The 24,057-nt window shown below is 33.0% G+C and overlaps 4 protein-coding genes across 4 annotated transcripts; 2 read left to right on the top strand and 2 right to left on the bottom strand.

Moving 5' to 3' along the window:
- Positions 1 to 3,919: 3,919 nt before the first annotated feature.
- Positions 3,920 to 5,341, bottom strand: LOC115701033 (malonyl-CoA:anthocyanidin 5-O-glucoside-6''-O-malonyltransferase-like). The gene has a single exon (XM_030628717.2). It carries the CDS (start codon positions 5,339 to 5,341, stop codon positions 3,920 to 3,922), a length of 1,422 nt encoding a protein of 473 aa, XP_030484577.2.
- Positions 5,342 to 12,156: 6,815 nt separating this feature from the next.
- Positions 12,157 to 13,575, bottom strand: LOC115700296 (malonyl-CoA:anthocyanidin 5-O-glucoside-6''-O-malonyltransferase). The gene has a single exon (XM_030627866.2). The coding sequence runs from the start codon at positions 13,573 to 13,575 to the stop codon at positions 12,157 to 12,159; it is 1,419 nt and encodes a 472-aa protein (XP_030483726.1).
- Positions 13,576 to 15,230: 1,655 nt separating this feature from the next.
- LOC115700297 (phenolic glucoside malonyltransferase 2-like) lies at positions 15,231 to 17,932 on the top strand. Its single transcript, XM_030627867.2, has one exon. The coding sequence runs from the start codon at positions 15,393 to 15,395 to the stop codon at positions 16,824 to 16,826; it is 1,434 nt and encodes a 477-aa protein (XP_030483727.2). The 5' UTR covers positions 15,231 to 15,392; the 3' UTR covers positions 16,827 to 17,932.
- A 2,786-nt stretch (positions 17,933 to 20,718) lies between these two features.
- Positions 20,719 to 22,623, top strand: LOC115700298 (phenolic glucoside malonyltransferase 1-like). Its single transcript, XM_030627868.2, has one exon. The coding sequence runs from the start codon at positions 20,974 to 20,976 to the stop codon at positions 22,348 to 22,350; it is 1,377 nt and encodes a 458-aa protein (XP_030483728.2). The 5' UTR covers positions 20,719 to 20,973; the 3' UTR covers positions 22,351 to 22,623.
- Positions 22,624 to 24,057: the final 1,434 nt, after the last annotated feature.

Raw genomic sequence — 24,057 nt, forward strand, 5'->3', positions numbered from 1 at the left:
ATTTTAGCATCCTCTAAGATAAAGTCAAATTAAGAATTTTCAATTCATTATTAATGTCCTCTATCTCCCATTGATGGCGAAATCCTCACATTGATAATTTATACAATAAAGTTATATTATTTTATGTATCTATTTATAGTGAAATTAAAATCATACTTATAGTCAATATAATCTAATTAAAATTAACTAATATAATCACAATCCAATTCGACTTAATTCTTTCTTATTTATATAGATAGGTTGGAATACCAACATCATAACTAATACTAAAATCTTCTAATTATTTTAGCAATTCGATTTACTAAAAAACTATTCATATTTTTTTTTTTGACAAAGTGATTAGAATCACTCATGAATTTACGACGCCCACGCCCGCCACCGGCGCTGGAACCTCCTCGAACCAGGATAGCTTATCGTTTAACCGCAGAGCATGCTTTGGCAAGCCATGGGCCGCTAAATTCTCAGAGCGAGCCACATGAGACAAAACTGCCCCCAAAAATTTAGACAATAAAGCTATAACATCTTCAAACAACGCTCCTAACTTGTTGAAATACATCTCCCCGTTGTTGATAGTCGTCCCCAAAGCTAACGAATCTGAATAAACTGAAAACAAATCAGAAAACCAAAAAATTTTATTAGAAAATTATCAATCCGATCAAAACACTCAAAACTCAAAAACTGAAAAAGTAGATTCCCATATAAAAACCCTTTGGCTAGTAGCAACTTAACTCTTGTATTTTACTTTATCATCATCTTAGGATTACTATCTCTTACTAAGACCCTAAAACCTAAAAAAATTTGATATGTAATCTAGTAATAACAAAAACCCTGCAATGCTCCCATCCATAGGATATCAAAAGTTTACTTTGAAAATTATCGCAATAATAAAGTAAGAAACGAATAATGTACTTCAATAACCTTGATTATCAATGATTAGTGTAATTCAATACAATGAAACAAAATAATCTTGATTATTAAGCATTAATGACCCATTTATTCCATAATCCTTCCCAAAATAGACAAAATCAACCATTTTAATTCATATTAATGTCCCCATTTCTAAAATATTACAAATTCCTTTATTATACTTATCCCAAAAAAGCAATTTTTATACATATTTATTTATGGTAAAACTTGATTAAAATCAATCTATATTGAATTGAAATTACTTAAAATAATCTAATTCAATTATTATGACATAATTATTACTATTTTAATTTCCAAAAGACAGGTTGTAAAACTTCCAAGAATTGTATCCTTTTAAGTTACCATAAAAATATTTATAATGATACCTTCCTATACGACATAGATTACAAACCAAATTCCATAAAATTTGACTTCCCAAATATATCTGAACACAATAAATTAGCATTTAACAATTAATGTTCCCACCTCCTTTTATTACAATATCTTCGTATTTATTTTCTTCAAATTACTTGATTAATTTTAAATAATAATATTAGAATCTGAATACTAAATTCTAGCACTTTCCCTTTTTGCTAATAATTCTTAAAAATATGAACCAACCATAGCTAAAAGATATTATCGTTTAAACTTAATTCTCTTTAAACCTTATTCCACTTGAAAATATTTTTAAAATATCACTTTAAAATTTTCTTTACATCATACCTTAACTTAAATAACCCTTATATTCCAACTAGTAAAATTTGCCTAGTGCATAACTTGTTTACTTTGCAATTTTATTGTGCCAACATTTTGTTATACTTTCAATACAAAGAAGTCGTGAAAAATTTAAACAAACTACCCTAAATAATTAGGGGCCAACCATATAATAGGCGCTATAGCCTTGGAATGCGCCAAAGCCATAAAAATGGCGCAAATATAGAACAAACCAATAACAAAAAGATTACAATATATCCCATTATAACAACTCAACATTATAGAACAAAACTAAAAACAAACAACAAGATATATTCAACTAACCACCATTTCAGCATTCAACCCAACACCAAACTGAACGAAATCACCCACAATTAAACTAAAATTAAAATTTTAACTCAAAACACATCATCACACTGTGCAAACATTCAAACAAAAGTACTAAAATCTAGACGCCTTTCACTAATTCAGAAATAAAATTAGAATAAATCCACAACATAACTCATATGGACATCTAAAAAGAAAGGAAATTTTAATTCAAAATCAAAAAACTCACCACGCAATCAAGGATTCGGTCCAAATCAATAGAGGATTTGATATATCTTTCTTCTTGACCCACATCTGAATATCACCGCCATCTTCATCAGTGGCCCTTTTTGTATGGCTGTATGTAGGCTTGACGTTGCAGTGTATTTCTCCATATCATTTGCTTGAAACTACAAAATTTTGCCTAGAATATTAGAGGTAGTGACGGTTATGCACTAAGATTTTTTCATTGAAAGAAGGCTCATAGATATTCCAACAGTGCATATTCCAACCGCCCACCAACAAATCGCCCCCAACCCTCACCACCACCTCCGACCACCCGCACCAAATCACCCAAACGCTGCACCACCACCTCCGACCCAGCCTCCCTCTCTCGGACCACCCAAACGCCGCACCAAATCACCGCACCACCACCTCCGACCCACCCCCCTCTCTCGAACCACCCAAACGCACCACCACGGCTCACCTCCACCACCTCCGACCACCTCCGACCCAGCCCCCCTCTCTCGGACCCAGCCCCCCTCTCTCGGACCCAGCCCCTCTCTCTCTTCGTCTCTCTGAAATCGAAAAGAAAAAAAAACCCCAGGTCCGATGGTCGGACCATGGGGTCCGACCAATCAGACCCATCGGACCCCATGGTCCGACCATCGTACCTGGGATTGTGGGATGCCGAGATAGAGAGAGAAAGAGAGATGCAGAGAGAGTTTGAGGGGTATTTTTGGGGTTTTGAAAAAAGTGTCATATTTTTTTTAGTTTAAAATGTATTGGTTTAAGAATAAAATATTTTAGTTTTTTAAGTATAGAAAATCAAATTTCCCTTAAAAAATGTCCACATTTATATTTTTTACACCAGAATAATATGATATATAATCCAATTCAATATAATACAATGCAATCTAATTTAATATAAGATATTATATAAAAATATGATATATAATCTCATTCAATATAATACAATACAATACGACCTAATATAACATTTCAAATAAGGCCTTAATGAATGGATGACTTGGGCTTAGCTAGATAGATTGTACTGTGCACGCGTAACTGGTAGAAAGGAGGATTTTGAGTCAGCATCGGCGGCGATGCCTTACACTATAGTAAAAAATGAATTTGGATCATATATATATATGTAGATATATATAAATTATGTATTTACATCCTATCACTGCCATATGTCCTGATCTTTACATCTTTTTTATTTATTTTATTTTATTTCTTCATTTCATTTTACTTTTTACATTCTAACATTGTAATCTACCCCCACTTCAGCTACGATAGGTAAATAAGCAGTACTTATGAAATCTCAAACAATAAATGAAGTTCATCACTTTTTTTAGTTTTCAAAGTTGAACAACCACTTTATTATAAATATATATAGAGATTAAAATTAAATTGTTAGGATTTGTTCGTAACATCGTATTGTATTGTATTATATTATATTTTATTATATTATATTAAATTAAATTATATATTATATTTTTATATAATTCTATGTTAAACCTTAATTTATATTAAAATATTATATATTTATATTCATAAAAATTAATAGCACATATTGTTTTACATAAAAATTTTACATAAAATACAATTCAATATAATACAATACAATACGACTTAATACGTTCCAAATGAACCCTTATATAAGGATTTAAAGACATAATTTAATATTCTTACAAATTGAGCAAAACTCTAATGAAAATCTAAAATTAATCTAAGGATACCCTGCACATCTCTTTGCTTCTATAGTAGTTCACTCAAGACCTTGTTGGAATAGAAAAGCAAAACTTTCCATATCATGTTTCTTCAATACCAACCCAACTTCAATTCCATCTCCATTTCTAGTATCAGAAAGACTTATTGCTCCTGTTTTATCAATTGAAACCACATCCGATTTTTTGGGCCTTCCCCATCCGAAATCAGTATTGTAAGGCTCAAACTTAGGTGAACTAGCTATGGTGTATAATTCATCATGACTACCTTTACCTTCATGCGACTTTAAAAACACAGGAACCAAATTTTCTAGTCCATACAAAATAGTCTCCTTCGCCGTCTCATAACTTCTTATGGCATCACTAATGGCTTTTACAGCGAGGAAAAGACCATCTTCCCCAGCCAAATCTTTTGCATATGCTTCTGCAAACTTTCCTACAACACAGTTTCCCAAGTATGTTCCAGGCAAAGGAGGCTCAAAGCGAGACCTAGCATCCACAGCAAAGCCAAAAAATATTTTTTGGCCATCTTTGTGCAATCCTTTTGCCTTAGCTAAACTAACTAGTATATATGAAAATGTGAGGCAAAAGCTAGATAAGTGACGAAGGCTATTATTATGAACATTCAACAATTGTCTCAATTTGTTTATGTTCTCTCTTGTCACTTGGAAAGTGCCCCTAACTGTACCTGATGGAACTTCCTTCTTCCATGGTATTAAGCTTCTATTGTGAGGTCCTCCATCTAATTCTCGAAGTTGTTCCGCTATGATTGCATCAATCCCTTTCGAGTCCACAATTACAGTTCTGTCGAAAAAAGGTTTCAACTCCAAAGGACTATAACTGTAGTTGTACTCTTCTTCTTGTTGTTGGGATTGGCAAATATGTGTCCATGTTTTTAAAAACATGTGTACTGATTTTCCATCTATTGCCGCATGGTGATTGGCCATTCCAATGGAGAATCCAAAGTTGGGGAACAAAGTGACTTGGAATGCTAAGATTGCAGCTCGTTCGCGAGACACTGCCAAGTTGGGGATAAAAGGATGGTATTCTGTTGCTTCAAAGAATTCATTTGTGCCTGATAGACGGTGAAAATCAGCGTCTGTCTCAGCCACAGTAACAGAAACGGCGTCCTCATCGTCTTCGTTGTAAAGAATGAGAGGTTTATAGGAGGATTCGGGCCAAATGAGGTTACCGGAAAGAGGAAGGAAGTGTTTGAGGGTGAGAGATAAGGAGTGTTTGAGCCTTGGAACAATGTCTGAATGGAAAAACAGAGTTGTATCTCTATTTGGATCCTCTAAGTTTGGAAACTCATAGAAGAAGATTCGTTGAATTGGTTGCATCCTTAGCCAGATTAGGTCCAAACAAGTAAGAGGGAGAGAGTTTGGAGAGGAGGAAGAGGTAGTTGCCATACTAGCAGGCGAGGGAACTACCTTGCACACTTCTATAATTTTCACCTTTGCCATCTTTTGTAACAGATAGATCAAGAAAGAAAGAGAAGTATTTTTGTAAACAGTTTTATAGTTTGGCCTAGTTTTATTTTATATAAAGACCTTACCAATATATATATATATATATATATATATATATATAACGATGATGTATATAATAAAGATTAAATAATATGAGAAATGGCAAAAGTGTGTTCTTATTGGTCATAATAATTAAATTATCATGTCTTTAATTAATACAATAAATATATATATATATCTAGAACGTGTTAGACTAGTACAATTAATATAATAATTTGACCAATACCAGCTAATAATAATATTCTGGACAACATTGTTCAAAAATTAATATGTGGACAACAAGATCGATGACTAGTTTAATTTTCTTCACCTACTGACTGTGAGACATTAAAATCTTATGGATCATGTGTAATGTGTAAGTTGTCAATTTGACGAATGTTATTATAACTTTCTTTACGTACTTTTCTTATTATTTATTATTATTATTATTATTATTTTTTAAAAGACATCAATGTTGACTTTCAATCGATGGTTTTCCTTGATAGTAGCTAAATTCATATATATAATTTTTTATAGTTGATGAAGTGATAATAATTTCACTCTGGTGTGTATCACATGAAAATAATACATATCTAATTAAACTACTATAAAATTGAACTTTAGAAGCAGTTTTTAAGGATTTTGAACATTAGTTTTGATAAAACTTGCTACTGATATTGTTCCATGCAACGCGAGAGGAAATAAAAAGTAAAGCTGTAGGGAGAAAAATAATCGACGAGGACCATATGACATTGATTATCATGAAATAACCAATACTATAGGACCCTATATCATCGGTTATTATACAATAAACAATGTCATCAGTTATTATAGATTTCGTATGATTTTTTCTTTTTTCAAATTTACAAGTGTTTTAACATAAATTTTTTTTTCCAATTTTTATTAAAAATTTATATTTTTTTTCATATATATTATTTTATTATTAATATAATTAAATTAAGTATAAATTATATATACTAAGTATAAATAAAAATTAAATTGAAAAGTTAAATAAATGTATATTTACATTATTCAACGTGTTTATATATTAGCTATCTTTTTATTAATATTTTAACTTTTATATTATGTGTTTGTATTTTTGTAGTATATTAGTGTTGACAATGAGAACTCGTCAACTAATTTATTGGTCGAAAAATTAAATTATACTTCAAGCTCAGATCTAAGACGAAAAGAAAGATGAAATATGAATTCAAATTGCTATATCAAAATTAGAGAATATGATAACCTTTCTATTGTTCTCAAGGTTAAGTTACACGAATGATTTTCTAACCCCCTCTCACACCTGAGAAAGGGGTATTTATAGGCTCTAATGGCCTGAGGTACACAGTGGCCCCAAGGGAACAAGGTGTCGCTTTCATGCTACACGTTGTAGGTGCAGGAGGTGCAGGTGGCCTTGCACCTCGTATCTTTGTCTTGTGTCAGGTAGTCCCCGGTTGCAGGAGTACTATGGTCCCCAGTTGCAGGAGTGTGTCCACGGTTGCAGGAGTGTGGTCCCCAGTTGTAGGATTGAGGTTGCAGAGTACCATTGGTCAGGTCCTCAGACCTTTAAGGTGTATTATATATCTTCGCTACTCGTACCTTCTTGGTTTTAGAGTTTGTAGAAAGTGTGGTTGTACGTCTCTCCGTTGCATGCCTTATCCTTCTCCAACGTCATTCTTCTCGATATGCATTCAAATTTCACGTTCACTCCTCTTCACACAAACAACATACTCAACACTTTGTAACGGTTTCACGCTAACGGGCTTGCATGTACACACATGCATGCATGCTTGCATTAATACAGTGGCATAAACATTCAGCAACCATTCAGCAACCACCCAGAAACTTTTGTCTGATTGAAACCTTCGTCTGATGCAACCACACAATCACTACCCTGTAACTATCATCTGATTGTGTAAGTGATAGTGTAAGTGGTATTTTAGTAATTAAAATTACATAAAATGTATAAATGTTCACACCTTATGAAGTTATTTTTGTAAAAAAAAAGTGTCAATTTATATTTTCTATGTAATAATTCCTTAACTTTGTATGTCATATATATATATTTAAATTCTAATTTATTTATTTCCATAATATTGTATATATCCCAAAAGATTATCATAATTAAAAGAAACAATTTAGTTAATTTCTATATACATTAGGGATACACTATTTTTTTTTTTTTTACGTTTTTACATTGAAAGAATTTATTTTAATATTTTTACGGTGTTCTATAAAAATAATATCAAAACAATAAAAAAAACTACATAAAAGTACTATTAGAAAAATAACATCAAAATAAAAATAAAAAATAGCATACGAATAATAAAAAATCGACGATAAATTAACAAGAGTACAATATAAAAATATATCAAAAGATTGTATTTGTTGTAAATAAAATCATAAAAATTATAAAAATAACTTGTATTTATATATATATATATATATTTTTTGTATTTATAAATAATCCCTATATATTATGAAGAAAAAATTAACTAAACTTTAAATCAAATAAATTTTATCTACTGACATTTGGGTACTCTTTTGGTTAGTTACTTTTAAAGTAATGGAAAGATACAACATAAATATCAATGCCATCTTCGAACGTATTTGGAAAGAGCGGAACAACCGGATTCATAACGCAATTGAAACTCCTCCTACTGCTATTATTTCCTAGATCAATAGGAGGCTGACGGAGATGGATGAGCTCCGCTCTCCCGATGGCATGGCCTTTTCCAAATTGCTCCCACCCCCTCCTGGATGGACTACTTGCAACACTGATGTTGCTATAAGTGATATGCTATTTGTTGGAGATGCTGTCTTCAGGAATGAAGAAGGGGAAGTTACTTACATCTCCACTAGACGGCTCACCTATTCCGACCCTTTTCCAGGTGAGATTGCGGTATTGATCTGGGGTGTGGAATCTGGCATTAACAATGTAATTTTCCAGAGTGATTCGGCTGGCGCGGTGGAGGCGGTGCTCCGGAAGCGGAATGAGATCAATGCATTGCACCACAATGTTCAGGACTTGGTGAAGACGTTTTATAACTTTGCTAATCGACTTTGCCTTTGGGAGGCCACCTGGATCCCTAGAAGGCTTAATGGTGTGGTTCACGATGTGGCCAAATGGGCAATCAGTGCAAACCAATTCGGGAGCATCGATCTGTCCAATTTTGACAGCTCCCTTCTCATCGGATGAGCAGATGGTTGTTTTAGTTTTCTTAGTCTTCTTAGCGCTTTGTTGTTTGTTCTTTTCTTGTGTTAGTTTGTTGGTTTCTTAGCTTTGGTTTGTACTCTGTTAACTTTGGGTTGTGTTGGTGTTTTTTTCTTGTCTCTATTGAGTCTAGGAGGTCCCTGGCCCTAGTGCTGCTTTTTGTTCTTTTTATTGTTTGGGGGTGCTCTCTCGGAGCCCAGTAATATAAAAAAAAAGGGTAATTCCATAAATATGGAAAAAATAAAGCTAGTTTAGATAAATATGGTAAGGAAATTTAATAGGAAAAAATATGTTATTTAAATAAAAATTTAACATATATGGGATTGAATTACCATAAAAGATATTAAAATTTCTTTCATATTTTTTTTTAATAAAAAAATAAAACAAATGAAACTACAGTGATTGCCGAAGTTGTTACTATTGCCGGAAAAGGCATCGGAGTTAGCTGTGGAAACAGAAAAGTTGCTGGAGTTGCTGTTGGCACTAGAAAAGTCGCTGGAATTGTTGACGGCGCCAAAAAAATAATCGGAATTGACATTATTGCCAAAAGAATCATCGAAAAAAATACCAAAAAACTAGTTTTTTCATCAAGAAATTGGTTTCTTGGTGATTTTTTCAATAATTTTTTCAGCGACAATGCCAATTCCGAAAAATTTTCTGGAGTTTGCTTTCAGTACCGGCAAGTCACCGGAGTAGCTAACGTTGTCGAAAAAATCGTCGGAGTTGCTACCAACGCCAAAAAATTCATCAGAACTGGCATTGTCGTTAGAGAAATACCAAGAAACTGGTTTCTTGGTAATTTTTAGGTGACTATACCAATTTTGATACTTTTCTGAAGTTTGATGTCCGTGCCGGAAAGGTCACTGAAGTAGCTGCTAGTGTCAGAAAAGTCGTCAAACTTGGCATTTTCACCGAAAAAATTACCAAGAAAGTGGTTTCTTCATCAAGAAAACTGGTTCCTTATTCAAGAAACCAGTTTCTTGGTTATTTTTCGACGACAATGCCAATTTCGACATATTCTTCGGTATCAACAACAATTTGGACGACTTTTCCTCCACCGAAAGCTACTTCAGTTATTTTTCGGCACCGACAACAATTTCCAATGACTTTTTCCGACATTAGTGACAAATAAAAATACCTAAATAAATAAAAACATTAAATATGAGACATAAAAACCTAATTTACATATATATAGCATATCAAATACCATAAAAAGACCTAAACACAAAAAAATACCATATAAATTGGTCAAACTTAGAAGTGCTGTATTTATAATAACAACTTTTAAAATCCCACAGTGAGTGTAATTTCTTAACAAAATGAAAAAAAAAAAAAAAAAGAAAAAAGTTGGCGCCCCGCTCTCTTCAAGATAAAAAAAAAGATAATTAGACTTACGTACACGCTACAAGCAATTGAAAAATATATTCTGAATATTGTTAAAAATAACTAGACACAACTTGCGATTAACAACAAATTTTATGCTCATATTAATGAAGATTAAGTATTTAATTTTAGATTAAAAACTTTACAATTACAATTAGTAAACATTTTTCATTTAAATTTTGAGATTAAATCTTCAAGAGGTATGAACCATTTTTGATAGCCTCGACCCTAAATTGAAATATAGGCCATAGGTAATTTTTTTTTTTTTTTTTTGCCTGTTACTATAAAAATAAATGGTATTTTAAAAAATTATTAAAAAAATATGTATATTTTTTAAAAGTATTTTTTTACATGAGCTCCTAATATGAGTAGGCTCTAGGCACATATCTAACCCACTTATGCATAGAGTCGGCCCTGATTATTGATTAATAAATGTTTTTGATCTACCCACATAGAAGAGAGTGTAATGAACACTGCTCTTGATACCACTCTCAACATCATAGCCACAGTACCCCTCTCAAACTTTATTCACAAAATAAACATCACAATTCTTTTTTAAGGAATGATAAGCCAAATTGGGGTTATTACATGCCCAATGTGAAAAAGAATTAATTATTTTGGTCCAATAAACTAACTAAACATATTTTAAAGTATATGTTCATGAATCCTGAACATGTTATAAGTTATCTTTATTTTATAGGACTTGATAATATATAATATCATACATTATTAATTATACAAATTATTATATATTAACACCGACACTAAGTGAACAATTCTTAACTATGTTAGCTTACATAGAATATTTTAATATTCGTACTTGAACTAAGAAATACTAATGTCAATAAAATTAAGTATACGTCAATATCGACATCAAACATAGATAATGAGACAATTGAGATTGTATATCGACTTAATGAATGGATGACTTCGGCTTAGCTAGATAGAACGCGTGACTGGTAGAAAAAAGGATTTTGAGTCAGCATCGGCTGCTTATTTAAAAGCATTACTATTAGGCATCAGTGGTGCTTAATACATTCTTGATATGTCACGTTACGATTGACTAGCAATACTCCTTAAGAAATATTATATTAAACTATGTGAAACTCGATACTTAGTTGAACCAATAGCAATACTGACACACAACTGGTGTCCTTTAGCATTTCTTATTAAATGCCCATGCCTTACACTGTAATAAATGATTTTGGATCTATAGAATCGTGTCAAATTGTGTCTCTATGTCTTGATCTTTAGACCTTACTTCTTTTTTATTTTATTTCTTTACTTCTTTTTACTGTTTACATTCTTTGATATTCTAACATTGTAATCTACCCCCACTTCTGCTACGATAGGTAAATAAGCACTACTTATGAAATCTCTAACAATAAATGAAGTGTTAGAATATTTTATATGGACTTCATAAATAAGTTGCTCATAAAATGTCAATATTAATATATGTGGATAACTATATGCATGGTATAATACCGATTATGCCATTAGGACCATAATGGGATGGTCGATTTTATTATCTGCATTTGAGGCACATGGAAGCACCCTAATGACTATAAATTGGCCCACTAATTATAGTCCACCACCACTAGCATTTTAAACCCAAAACTATGTCCACTCTACCCCTAATAAGTATATATATATATATATATATATATATATATATGTGTGCGTGTGATTTTAGTGGAACAAGGGAAAAATATGAGTGATATGGTGGTAAAAAGTTTTACAAGGGGATGCTTTCCATAAGCTCTCTTAATGCTTAGAAGATGTTGTGGTGAATCAAGAGACTCACATTTAAAGAATGCACAATATTAAAGTATGTTTATTATTATTCAATGCCCTAAATAAAATGATTGATCTTGGATGTTTACTAGTATTAATTGTGTTTATTGTTATTGATAATAAAATGCTCATTGTGTAGTAATTTAACATGAAGTTCATCGCACTTTTTAGTTTTCAAAGTTGAACAACCACTTTATTATAAATATAGAGATATTAAAGTTAAACTCTTAGAGACTGAACGGCCAATTTTATGTAATCCTAAAAAAAAACTTAAAAGACAGATAATTTAATTATTCTTACAATTAATTGAGCAAAACACTAATGAAAATCTCAAACCAATCTAGGGATACACTGCATATATCTTCGCTTCTATAGTAGTTCATTCAAGACCTTGTTGGAATAGAAAAGCAAAATTTTCCATATCATGTTTCTTCAATACCAACCCAACTTCAATTCCATCTCCATTTCTAGTATCAGAAAGACTTATTGCTCCTGTTTTATCAATTGAAACCACATCCGACTTTTTGGGCCTTCCCCATCCAAAATCAGTATTGTAAGGCTCAAACTTTGGTGAACCAGCTATGGAGTACGATCCATCATGACTACGTTTACCTTCAAGCGACTTTAAAAATATAGGAACCAAATTTTCTAGTCCATGCAAAATAGTCTCCTTCCCCGTCTCTAAACTTCTTATGGCATTACTAATGGCTTTTACAGCGACGAAAAGACCATCTTCTCCAGCCAAATCTTTTGCATATGCATCTGCAAACTTTCCTACAACACAGTTTCCCAAGTATGTTTCGGGCAAAGGAGGCTCAAAGCGAGACCTAGCATCCACAGCAAAGCCAAAAATTATTTTTTGGCCATCTTTGTGCAATACTTTTGCCTTAACCAAACAGACAAGTATATATGAAAATGTTAGGCAAAAGGTAGATAAGTGAAGAAGGTTATCATAAGCCTTCAACAATTGTCTCAATTTGTTTATGTTCTCTCTTGTCAATTGGAAAGTGCCCCTAACTATACCTGCTTGAACTTCCATCTCCCATGGTATTAAGCTTCTATTGTGAGGTCCTCCATCTAATTCTCGAAGCTGTTTGGCTATGATTGCATCAATCCCTTTCGAGTCCACAATCACAGTTCTGTCGAAAAAAGGTTTCAACTCCAAAGGACTATAACTGTAGTTGTACTCTTGTTGTTGTTGTTGGGATTGGCAAATATGTGTCCATGTTTTTAAAAACATGTGTACTGATTTTCCATCTATTGCCGCATGGTGATTGGCCATTCCAATGGAGAATCCAAAGTTGGGGAACAAAGTGAGTTGGAATGCTAAGATCGCAGCTCGTTCGCGAGACACTGCCAAGTTGGGGATAAGATGATGGTACTCTGTTGCTTCTAAGAATTCATTTGTGCCCGATAGACGATGAAAATCAGCGTCTGTCTCAGCCACAATAAAAGAAACAGCGTCCTCATTGCCTTCGTTGTAAAAAATGAGAGGTTTGTTAGAGGATTCGGGCCAAATGAGGTTACCGGAAAGAGGAAGGAAGTGTTTGAGGGTGAGAGATAAGGAGTGTTTGAGCCTTGGAACAATGTCTGAATGGAAAAACAGAGTTGTATCTCTATTTGGATCCTCTAAGTTTGGAAGCTCGTAGAAGAAAATACGTTGAATTGGTTGAAATCTTAGCCAGATTAGGTCCAAACAAGTAAGAGGGAGAGAGTTTGGAGAGGAGGAAGAGGTAGTTGCCATACTAGCAGGCGAGGGAACTACCTTGCACACTTCTATAATTTTCACCTTTGCCATCTTTTGTAACAGATAGATCAAGAATGAAAGAGAAGTATTTTTGTAAACAGTTCTATAAGTTGGCCTAGTTTTATTTTATATAAAGACCTTACCAATATATATATATTTTATATATATATATATATATTGGCAAAAGTGTGTTCTTATTGTCATAATAATTAAATTATCATGTCTTTAATTAATACAATAAGTATATAAATATTTATATATATATATATCTAGAACGTGTTAGACGTTATTATGACAATTAATATAATAATTTGACCAATACCAGCTAATAATAATATTGTGGACAACATTGTTCAAAAATTAATATGTGGACAACAAGATCGATGACTAGTTTAATTTTCTTCACCTACTGACTGTGAGACATTAAAATCTTATGGACCATGTGTAAGTTGTCAATCTGAGGAATGTTATTATAACTTTCTTTACGTACTTTTCTTATTTATTTATTTATTTATTTATTATTATTATTATTATTATTATTATTTGTAAAAGACATCTACTGTTGACTTTCAATCGATGGTTTTCCTTGATAGTAGCTAGATTCATATATAATTTTTTATTTATAGTTGATGAAGTAACTAATAATAATAATTTCACTCGGCCATGATGTGTATCACAAAAATAATACATATCTAATTACACTACTATAAAATTGAGAGACGGTTTTTAAGGGCTTTCAACATTAGTTATGAAAAAATTTACTACCAACATTATTTCAGGTGATTATGTAAAAAGTAGATAGCGACTGTATAGGGAATAAAAAACAAGCAACACATAAGAATCTTATAATGTCAGTTATTATGAAATAACCGACGACATAGGGAGGGACCTTATGGCATCGGTTATCATAAAATAACCGACACCATAAGGTCTTATGTCGTCGGTTATTATACAATAAATGATGCCATAAGACCTTCAAGAGTCGGTTATTATGAAATAATAGACTCTATAATGATTTCTTATGATTTTTTTTTCAAGTTTACAATTTTGTGTTTTAGCATAATTTTTGTTTTAATTTTTATTAAAAATATTTTTTATATATATTATTTCATTATTAATATAATTAAATTAAGTATAAATTATATATAATAAACATAAATAAAATTAAACAGAAAAGTTAAATAAATATATATTTACATTACTTAATGTGTTTATATATTAGCTATTACTTTATTAATATTTTATACTTTATATTATGTGTTTGTATTTTGTATTGAGATTATTAAATTTAAGGACTTTTGCCTCATTCAATTTTACTGTTTCAGTGATTGTTTATGTACTAACACATGCTCCCTAGACTTTGATATCTACCAAATCGATCATGTCCCTCAAACTTTGATATGTACTAAATCATGCCTCCTGAACTTTCATCCCTGTTAAATTTTTTTACTAAAATAAAGTCCTTAAATCTAACAATCTCAATAGTTCAGGAGAATTTTTAACTGCCAAAAAAGTTAAGGGGCATAATTTGGTAAATGTCAAATTTTAGGAAAAAATTACTAACTACCCTAATATATAAGTATATAAACTAAAAATATATGTATCTATGAGTAAAATGTACATAATTGTCCTTGAATTCATCACACCCTTGTTTACTCCGTACATTCACATTGTAATAATTCGTTGCAATGAAAAGGAATTTATTTATATTAAATGCGTCCATTCGTCGTTATATCGATCTCTGTTTAAATTGCTGTCCCATTGTGTCTACTATAAATTTAAAATAACATCAACAACCATTTTCGAAATTTATACTCTTTCTAACTTAATTAATTCTAAATTTCTCTAATTACCCTCGAATTAAATTGATGGAACAATCAAAGACAGTAGTGAAAATAGTTCAAGTATGCAAAGTGGCTCCTTCACCTACTGCTACTGCTACTACTACTACAGACTCACCAAACATTCTTCCACTTACATTTTTTGACATACCATGGCTAAGATTTCCACCTGTTCAACGCCTTTTTTTCTACGAGTTCCCAAATCAAAACACAACTAATACGACGCCGTTTTTCCACTCAGACATTCTTCCAAGGCTCAAAGACTCCTTATCTCTCACTCTCAAACACTTCCTTCCCCTTGTTGGAAACCTCACTTGGCCCCAAACCTCATACAAACCCATCTTTGTTTACGACGAAAGAAGCGACGCCGTTTCGCTTACTGTGGCCGAAACCGACGTCGATTTCTACCGTCTCTCGGGTACAAATGAATTTTTAGAAGCCACTGAATACCATCCTCTTATACCAAACTTGGAAGTTTCTCACGAACGAGCTGCGGCTCTGGCTTTGCAAATCACTCTGTTTCGAAACTGTGGATTTTCAATTGGAATGTCCATGCACCATGCTGCCCTCGATGGAAAATCTGTTCAGTTGTTTGTGAAAACATGGGCTGACATGTGCCGATCACGTGATTGTGATGACGATGATCGATCAAAACCATTGTATGACAGAACAGTTATTAAGGATCCAATGGGGCTCGATTCAATCTTTGCTAAACAGCTTCGAGATTTAGACAATGGACCTGACAATAGAAGCTTAATGCCTTGGAGTTTTAAACAAGTTCCCTCTGGTTCAGTTCGGGGCACCTTCCAATTGACACGTGTGAATATCGAAAAACTGAAGCAAAATCTGATGACAAATAATATTGAACAATTACATTTGTCTACGTTTTCTGTTACGTGCGCTTATATTTGGGTTTGTTTAAATAAAGCAGAAGAAATATACCTTAGCAGCCAAATAAGTGCTCTTGGGTTCACTGTGGATTCTAGGTCTCACTTAGTGGATCCTGTGCCCGAAACTTACTTTGGAAACTGTTATGTGGGCAAGGTAGTTTTTGCAGATGCAAAACGGTTGGTGGGGAAAGAGGGCTTAGCTGTGGCTGTGAAAGTCATTGGTGAATCTATAAGTAGTTTTGAGAGTATTAAAGGGTCAGTTTTGAATGGGGCTGAAAATTTGGTTTCGAGCTTTATTGAGTCTTTTTCACGAAGCGAATATTCTGAAGGTATAGCTACAACTCCTAGTAGACCGATAGTATACTACATTGCTGGTTCGCCTGGGTTTGAGGTTTATAGTAGTGATTTTGGGTGGGGGAGGCCGAGAAAGACAGATGTGGTTTCCATTGATAGAGCAAGAGCAGTGAGTCTTTCGGAGACTAGAGAAGGAGATGGAGTTGAAGTTGAGTTGGTTTTGAAAACACAGCAAATGGAAGCTTTTGCTTCCTTCTTTGCTCAAGGTCTAGAATAGATTCCATCGATTTCTTCTAAATCATCATGATGACAAAACCAATTACAACTACTTTTGAGCAAGAAGCATGTCATTTTTTTTTAAATAAAATTATCTCATACAGATTATATAATAACAACAAGTAATTCATTTTTAATAGTGTATATTTAGTTATATGTATACCCATTCGATCCCTTACGCCCATTTATTTGAGTTATTAATCAAACCCTTGTCTAATATCTTAACCTGTATGATTTGTCTAGAGCATATAAATGGCACCAAATCATCAAATTGTTTGTCGGTAACCGTATATAAGAGGCTTCTTTTCTAAATAATTACTTTTAATTTTTGGTTGCAGATAATTTGAATTTTAAGGGTAATAATAAAAAAAATTATATTTTTAGAATTTCTTAGGTATTTACTTGTTAAATATAAGTTATTATCCACGTGTTATTTTTTTAATAGTATATTTAAATTAATTTTTAGATAAAAAATAAAAATTTCATGACATGGGCTAATCAGAGATTGCCACGTGGCTATTGACTTAGAAATTTAACGGACAAGTACTTCTAGAAGTTTCGGAAATATAGCTTAAGTATTATTACCGTCAAAAATTAAACTTAGGTATTTATCTACAATCGAAAGTTAAACTTAAGTATCCATGTCGCACATTACTCTATATATTTATACTAGGACAGTTTCTCCTTAGAGAACATATAATTAATCTTTTCACCTTTCATCCCTACCAAAGAACCTTTCGTGATCCTCAAACTTCCGTGCATGGACTTGTATCTGTATCCTTCGTCCTCGAGTGCATCCAAGGATATGAGGTTTCGTCTAAGGTCCGAGATGTGTCTTACGTTTGTCAGCACCTTGATTCTGCCATTATACTGTTTGATGGCCACCTTTCCAGTTCCAATGACCCTGCACGAATGATTATTACACATTAAAACTTTACCTCCATAAATTGATTTGTAATAAAAAAAAAATGACTCTCGATTTGGACACATGTGATAAGTGCATCCGGAATCGAGAATCCACTCCCTGTTCATTGACGACTCTGAGATAGAGAACGGCTCTCCGTCCGTGGAACAATCGTCACCATCTTCAATGATTGCAATAGAGTCTTTCCCATGATGATGGTGCCGGAAGTCCTTCCTATCTCCATTATGAGATTTGTTAAAGCTTTGTTGCTCCTTGTACTTCTGCTTGTCAAATCTTTCAAGTGTCAAGACTTTCCACAGAAGTAACACTTCTTTATGTCCTTCTCTCTGGACTTCGATTTTGATTGAGAGTAGTGGTGTTTACTCTTCAAACTTGCTTTCTTGGGTGATCCTCCTCTTGCCAAATACACTTCTTCTTTCTTGGATTCCTTCTCCAACTGTAATTCGAAATCTTTCGACTTAAGTGTGGCAAGAATATCTTCCAACGTAATAACATCCCCGCCATACTTGATGGCTGCCTTAACTTCTTGATATGCGATTAGAAGTGATCTTAACAAGATGATGGCTTGGCTTTCTTCATTACCCTTGTGATTTATGTTAGCCAAACCTACAATAATCTCATTGAATCTATCATTATTCTCATCTAAAGAAAGGGAAGAAATCATTCTAAACCCGTATAACCTTTCTAGCAAAGTAATCTTGCTAGCAATTGATGGCTTCAGGTACAATTCTTCCAATTTATCCCGAACTCCTTTCGCCGACTTCTTCGAAATGAGTTTTCTTCGAACATTGTTTGATAGATACTTGACGATCGTATAGTACGCCATTTCCTCCATTTCTGCGTTTTCCTCTAGTGTCTTTTCTGCTAATAACTTCTCATAAGAACCTTAGAAACTTTCTAGTGCTCAAGGATCCCTTTCAGACTTTCTCTCCTAGAGCAAAGTTCTCAGTTCCATCAAATTTCTCCAATTCAAATCTCGCCATTGTGACATTCAAGTTTCTTCAAGATTTATAGTGGAATGAATCTTGATTCTGCGATCTTGATCGATTACCAAGCTCTGATTTGTGGAAAAATTATGACTAATGATGCAGAATCAAGATGATGGAAACTTTGAGCATTCAAACAATTAGCAATGACAAGATTAACAATCAAGAACAACAATCGAATAAGAAATAGAAGCAAACATAGTATGTAAAACTAGAAAACAATAACTGTAAAAAATAAAGAAATCAACACCAAGATTCTATAATGGCTCAAGTTCGATAGATCGATGTGATCTATGGCTCTACTCTAATTCTGGAACACCACCGTAATTCTTCTTTATTGATTGAGCAAGAATAGGTACAATACAGTCGAGACGAGATTCCTGTTGAGTTCTCACAAAGTATTTCAACTTTGACACTTTACACCCAAGAATCTTCTTCATCTACAGAAGATTCTTTCTCTCTACCTCCCAATCTTCTCTCTCTCTCAAACTCTCAATATCCTCTAATTGGAGTACTAAACCTCGTGTGTCTTAATCGCATCTCAAATATAACGAGTCAATGTGGTATTTATAGCCTTAGGATCAAGATCCTAAAGTCGGTGGCTGCAAGAAACGAGGTTGTTAAGTTAGTTAGAAATAATTAACTTAACCAAATCATGTTCGAGCAAAGTCTCCATGTTAACTTAAGTACCAGAGCCTCCGAGAACATAAATGAGCTTTCGGACTCGAGGGCCACAAACCCTTGCCAAATTAAGAATTAATGAAAGTAGTTTGTGGGTTTCTCTGATAGGATTTGTGGGTTTCTCTATAATCTTTGTCGGCTAAGGGATGTCTCTTCTTTGTTGGGACTGAGGAGTCAATCTAAGTTCATGGGTTTCTCTAATAAGATTTGGGGTGCTCTCTCTCTCTCCTCAAATAGTGAGTCTCTTTCTCTCACTGAATGAAATGATATGGAGTTGTTCTCATTCAATGGTTTTGCAATGAATAAAAGCATTTCATTTCTTAGATTTGTTGTATTTTTGTTTTTTTATGGTGTGATTTGAATACGAAAAACATGCAGGTTGTGGTGGTGGTGGTGGGAGTTGGTGGGATGGTGGTTTCGATGGTGGTGGATTTGAGGAAGATGAGGGAGTGTTTTTGGTTATGAGTTTTATGATTTTTGGTTTAATTTAGTTTAATTTAATTTTTAAAGTTTTTTTTAATTTAAAATGAATTTTTAAATAATTTTTATAATGTTTAAATAATAAAGTTAGCTGGACCAATATAAATGGGATACGTGTACAAAAATATACACACAAGCAATCCATGTTGGCACTTAGCTATGCTAAATGGATGACACTTTAAACTTACTAAGAGATGAGTAGTTTGGAGGGGTTTACAAGTAAAATTTGAGATTAGAGGGTTAAATGAAAGTAAAATGAGAGTTGGGAGGGTTTAGCTACAAAAAACTCAAAGAAAAAAAATATCATGACAAATCTTCATAACTTACAAGCTAACCTAAATTTGTTTGAAAAATTAATAATAAATCTAATATCAATTTGTATATAATATAGAACACTATAATAATAGATAACAATTACGTATACGAACCTGATTGATCCATAGTAATTACCGCAATTTGATAGTGCAATATTATGAACTAAGTCTTCCTCCCTAGGTCTCTAAATCAGAAGCAGTTTTATTTATCTGATTATCAAAAGTATGCAATTATGATGAGGCAATATGTATTTATAGAGTTAGGGAGGGACTTAGCTACATAACTCTAGTTGGACTGGATCTGCCCATCAAAGACTTCAGTCAAGTCAAAAAATCCACACTTATGCTTCACCTAGACTTTACACATATAGACGCTAAGCCTATTAATCACTAATAATATGAGCTAAGATAGCAAATAAACATGCAATCAATTCAAGTTTTAAGAAAGTGTAACAAAATTTATTTAGTAAAATTAGTTAATTCACTTACCCTTAAATTTACACATAAAGTTCCCGATGGAATGTTTGAGTCTCCACTCTCCTCGCTATTTGTTTTTATTGCACTTTTATAACTGCAGTTTAATGAAGCTAACTGGTTGCGTTATCATAATTAATGTTAAGAGTCCTTGTTAACATCTTCAGTAAATACCAAATTGAAAGATGCCATTGATCTCAATAATAAATAAACTTTCTGTTTCAGTTTTCCTTTTCATTTTAAATCTACATATCATACACTTCATTTTCAGCTATATTCATTCTCCTCATGGCTCAACCGATCCGAAACTCTATCAGAATACTTGATATCTCCAATGTTACTCCCTTTCTCTCTGACTCGCCTGACTCGGTCACCGAGTTCTCTCTCCCACTCACCTTCCTCGACACCTTCTCATTCAAATTCCCACCTATAGAGTGCCTCTTCTTTTACTCCATTAAAACCTCAGACCCATCTCTAATGGCTTCCACACTCTCCAATCTCAGGCACTCCCTTTCACTCACTCTCCAATACTTCCTCCCTCTTGCCGGGAAACTCACTTGGCCACCAACTTCTCCAAAACCCTCCATTCTTTACAAACCCGGCGACTCTGTTTCGTTCACCCTCGCTGAGTTTACTGTGGCTTTCCACCATTTCACAAGAAAACATATCCATGGAGCTGCAGAGTCACGTCCCCTCATTCCTAACTTGGTTATAAACGACGTGTCGTCTTCCATAATGGCTCTGCAAATCACTCTGTTTCCCAACATTGGGCTCTGCATCGGGGCCACCTTCCACCATGCTGTTCTCGATGGGAAATCATCGGCCATGTTCATGAAATCTTGGGCTTACATATCTAAAACCAATACACCATTGTCACCGGAACTTACCCCTTTTTACGACCGGACCACCATTAAAGACCCGGACGATCTATACACTACGTATTTAAACCGATGGTTAGCCAACACGGCCTCTGTTAAGGAACCAGAGGCCCCGTCCGATTGGGTTCGAGCAACTTTCGAACTGAAACGTGGGGAAATAAACAATCTCCGGAGATGGGTTTCGATGCAATGGGAAGAAGGAAATAAATCAGCTCGAAATCTCAATGCCTCTCCTCTTCGATTGACCTCATTTGTCCTGGCCTCTGCTTACGTTTTGACCACCATGGTCAAAGCCACAGAAGGTGAAACCAACAGGAAGGTTTACTTCATCGTCACGGCCAATTACCGACGACGTTTAGATCCACCGTTGCCAGAAAACTACTTCGGGAACTGTGTTGGGAGTCATCTCGGGTACGCGGGTGAGGCCGGGGAGATATCAAAGGAAAACGGCTCTGCCATTGTTGCGGGAAAGATTAGTGAGGTGATAAACGAGTTTGAGAAGAAAGGAGTAATGGAAGGAGCAAAGGAGAGGATTAAGAGTTGGGGTGTACTGGGAACGGAGTCGCAAATGGTTGCCATAACTTGGTCACCTCAATTCGATATTTACAACTGTGATTTTAGTTGGGGCAAGCCTCAAAAGATCGAAATATCATCTGTTCATAGAAAAACAATTTCCTTGATGGAGTCCAAAGATGGAAGTGGAGGTTTAGAGATCGGTTTGGTTTTGAAGAAGCATGAAATGGATCGTTTTGATAATCTCTTCGGGACCAATATTGAAACTCTGTAAAAGCAGCAGAAGCTACTTGTTTAACTTCTGTATTAACAAAGTATAGTTCTATATATAAATAAGGGTAAATTGCGGTATAAATACGTATTGTTTTATATTTTACACATTTAAATGTCTAATGTTTATTTTTGGAAGTAAAACTACCAAATATTACAATTCTGTTACACCGTTACTACTATTAATGTTGACTCATAAATATAGACACGTGAAGGGTTCAAATGCATTTCATTTATTTTTATTTTATTTAAAAACTTACTTTTTTTATATCAAAATTTAAATGCTACTTGTTCCAAAAAAAAAAAAAAACCAGTTCAATCATGTATCATGTTCTATATACTGTACTGGTTCACTTAGCTATGGTAATTTAGTATTGCATTTCTATTTTTTTTTAAACAAGTAGTATTTAGTTTTTGATATTAAGAATATTAAATTTTAAATAAAATAAATAAATGTAATGCATTTGAGTCCTCCACGTGTCTATATTTATGATAAGTTAACGAAAGTTGTAGTAATAGTGTAAGAGTATTGTAACATTATTTTTGCCTTCAAAAATAAAATTAGATATTTAAGTGTATAAAATCTGAAATATTACGTATTTATGACGCAATTTACCTTGAAAATAATTACATCTCAATAAAATATAAAGATATATTTTATAAATTTATTTAGGTATAATTAATAATTTTATTTTAAATTATAATACATATAAATATTATATTTACTCAAAAATAATTCTATTATAATATAGTATTAAGAATTGTGTATTGTTATAGTTGTTATATTAATATTTTTTAGTGTTTTGATATTTTTAAATTAAATTTAAATATTTAAAATTAATTTTTCTTATATATATATTTAACTGTTAGTTTTAACCGTTAAAACCAAACTAACAATATCCATACCATAATCACATCTAATATAAGAGAAATACAATATATAAATATTACTATAAATATATATTGGGGGTTTTTATTTTATTTTCTATACCTTTAGTATATTTCTTTAATTCAATAATACTATATCTTAATATCTTATTATTTCATTCACTTTTATATAATCTTCATCATTCGACTTCTTCATCCAGCTTCTCCTATTCTACTTCCCATTCGATGACAGTGGAACATTTGGTTTCAATCTTAAAATTGCTTCAATCTACTTCAAAATTATAGTGCATCTTGACTAATATCAATCCAATTCATTCTTAATACTGGCCATTTTTTTCTTCACAATGATGTCATTTTCCCGATCAAGCTCCGACGACCTTCACTCAGCATAGAAATTCTTTTGTCAATTGAAAATATAAAGCAACAATTCTCATCTTTTATATATAAGAACTCTCAACCATTATTATTTTGGAATTAGCTTCAATACCTAAATTGGACTTGGAATAAAATTATGTCACCCACAATCGAAATTTGGTTGAATCTTTGCCGCAATAAGTTTTGGGGACATAAATTTTGGTTTTTTTTGTTCTTAAAATTCTCAGTTAATTATTGAGTTATGCAAAGTCATAGGTATGCGAAGACAAAGACAATGTCTCATTCGTTTAAAGAAAAAAAAATGAAGAGAGGTTGAGGTTCCTTCCATGATGAGCTTGATTCCCTTAATGTTGATGCCATGCTCAGAAAGTTTAAAGCTAGATTGAAGAACATTCATGTTGTAGATAATGTTATAATCTAATTTCGAATCAAAAACCAATCTTTCTTA

This window comes from Cannabis sativa, chromosome 8 (genome assembly GCF_029168945.1).
Source record: "Cannabis sativa cultivar Pink pepper isolate KNU-18-1 chromosome 8, ASM2916894v1, whole genome shotgun sequence".
Classification (NCBI taxonomy): domain Eukaryota; kingdom Viridiplantae; phylum Streptophyta; class Magnoliopsida; order Rosales; family Cannabaceae; genus Cannabis; species Cannabis sativa.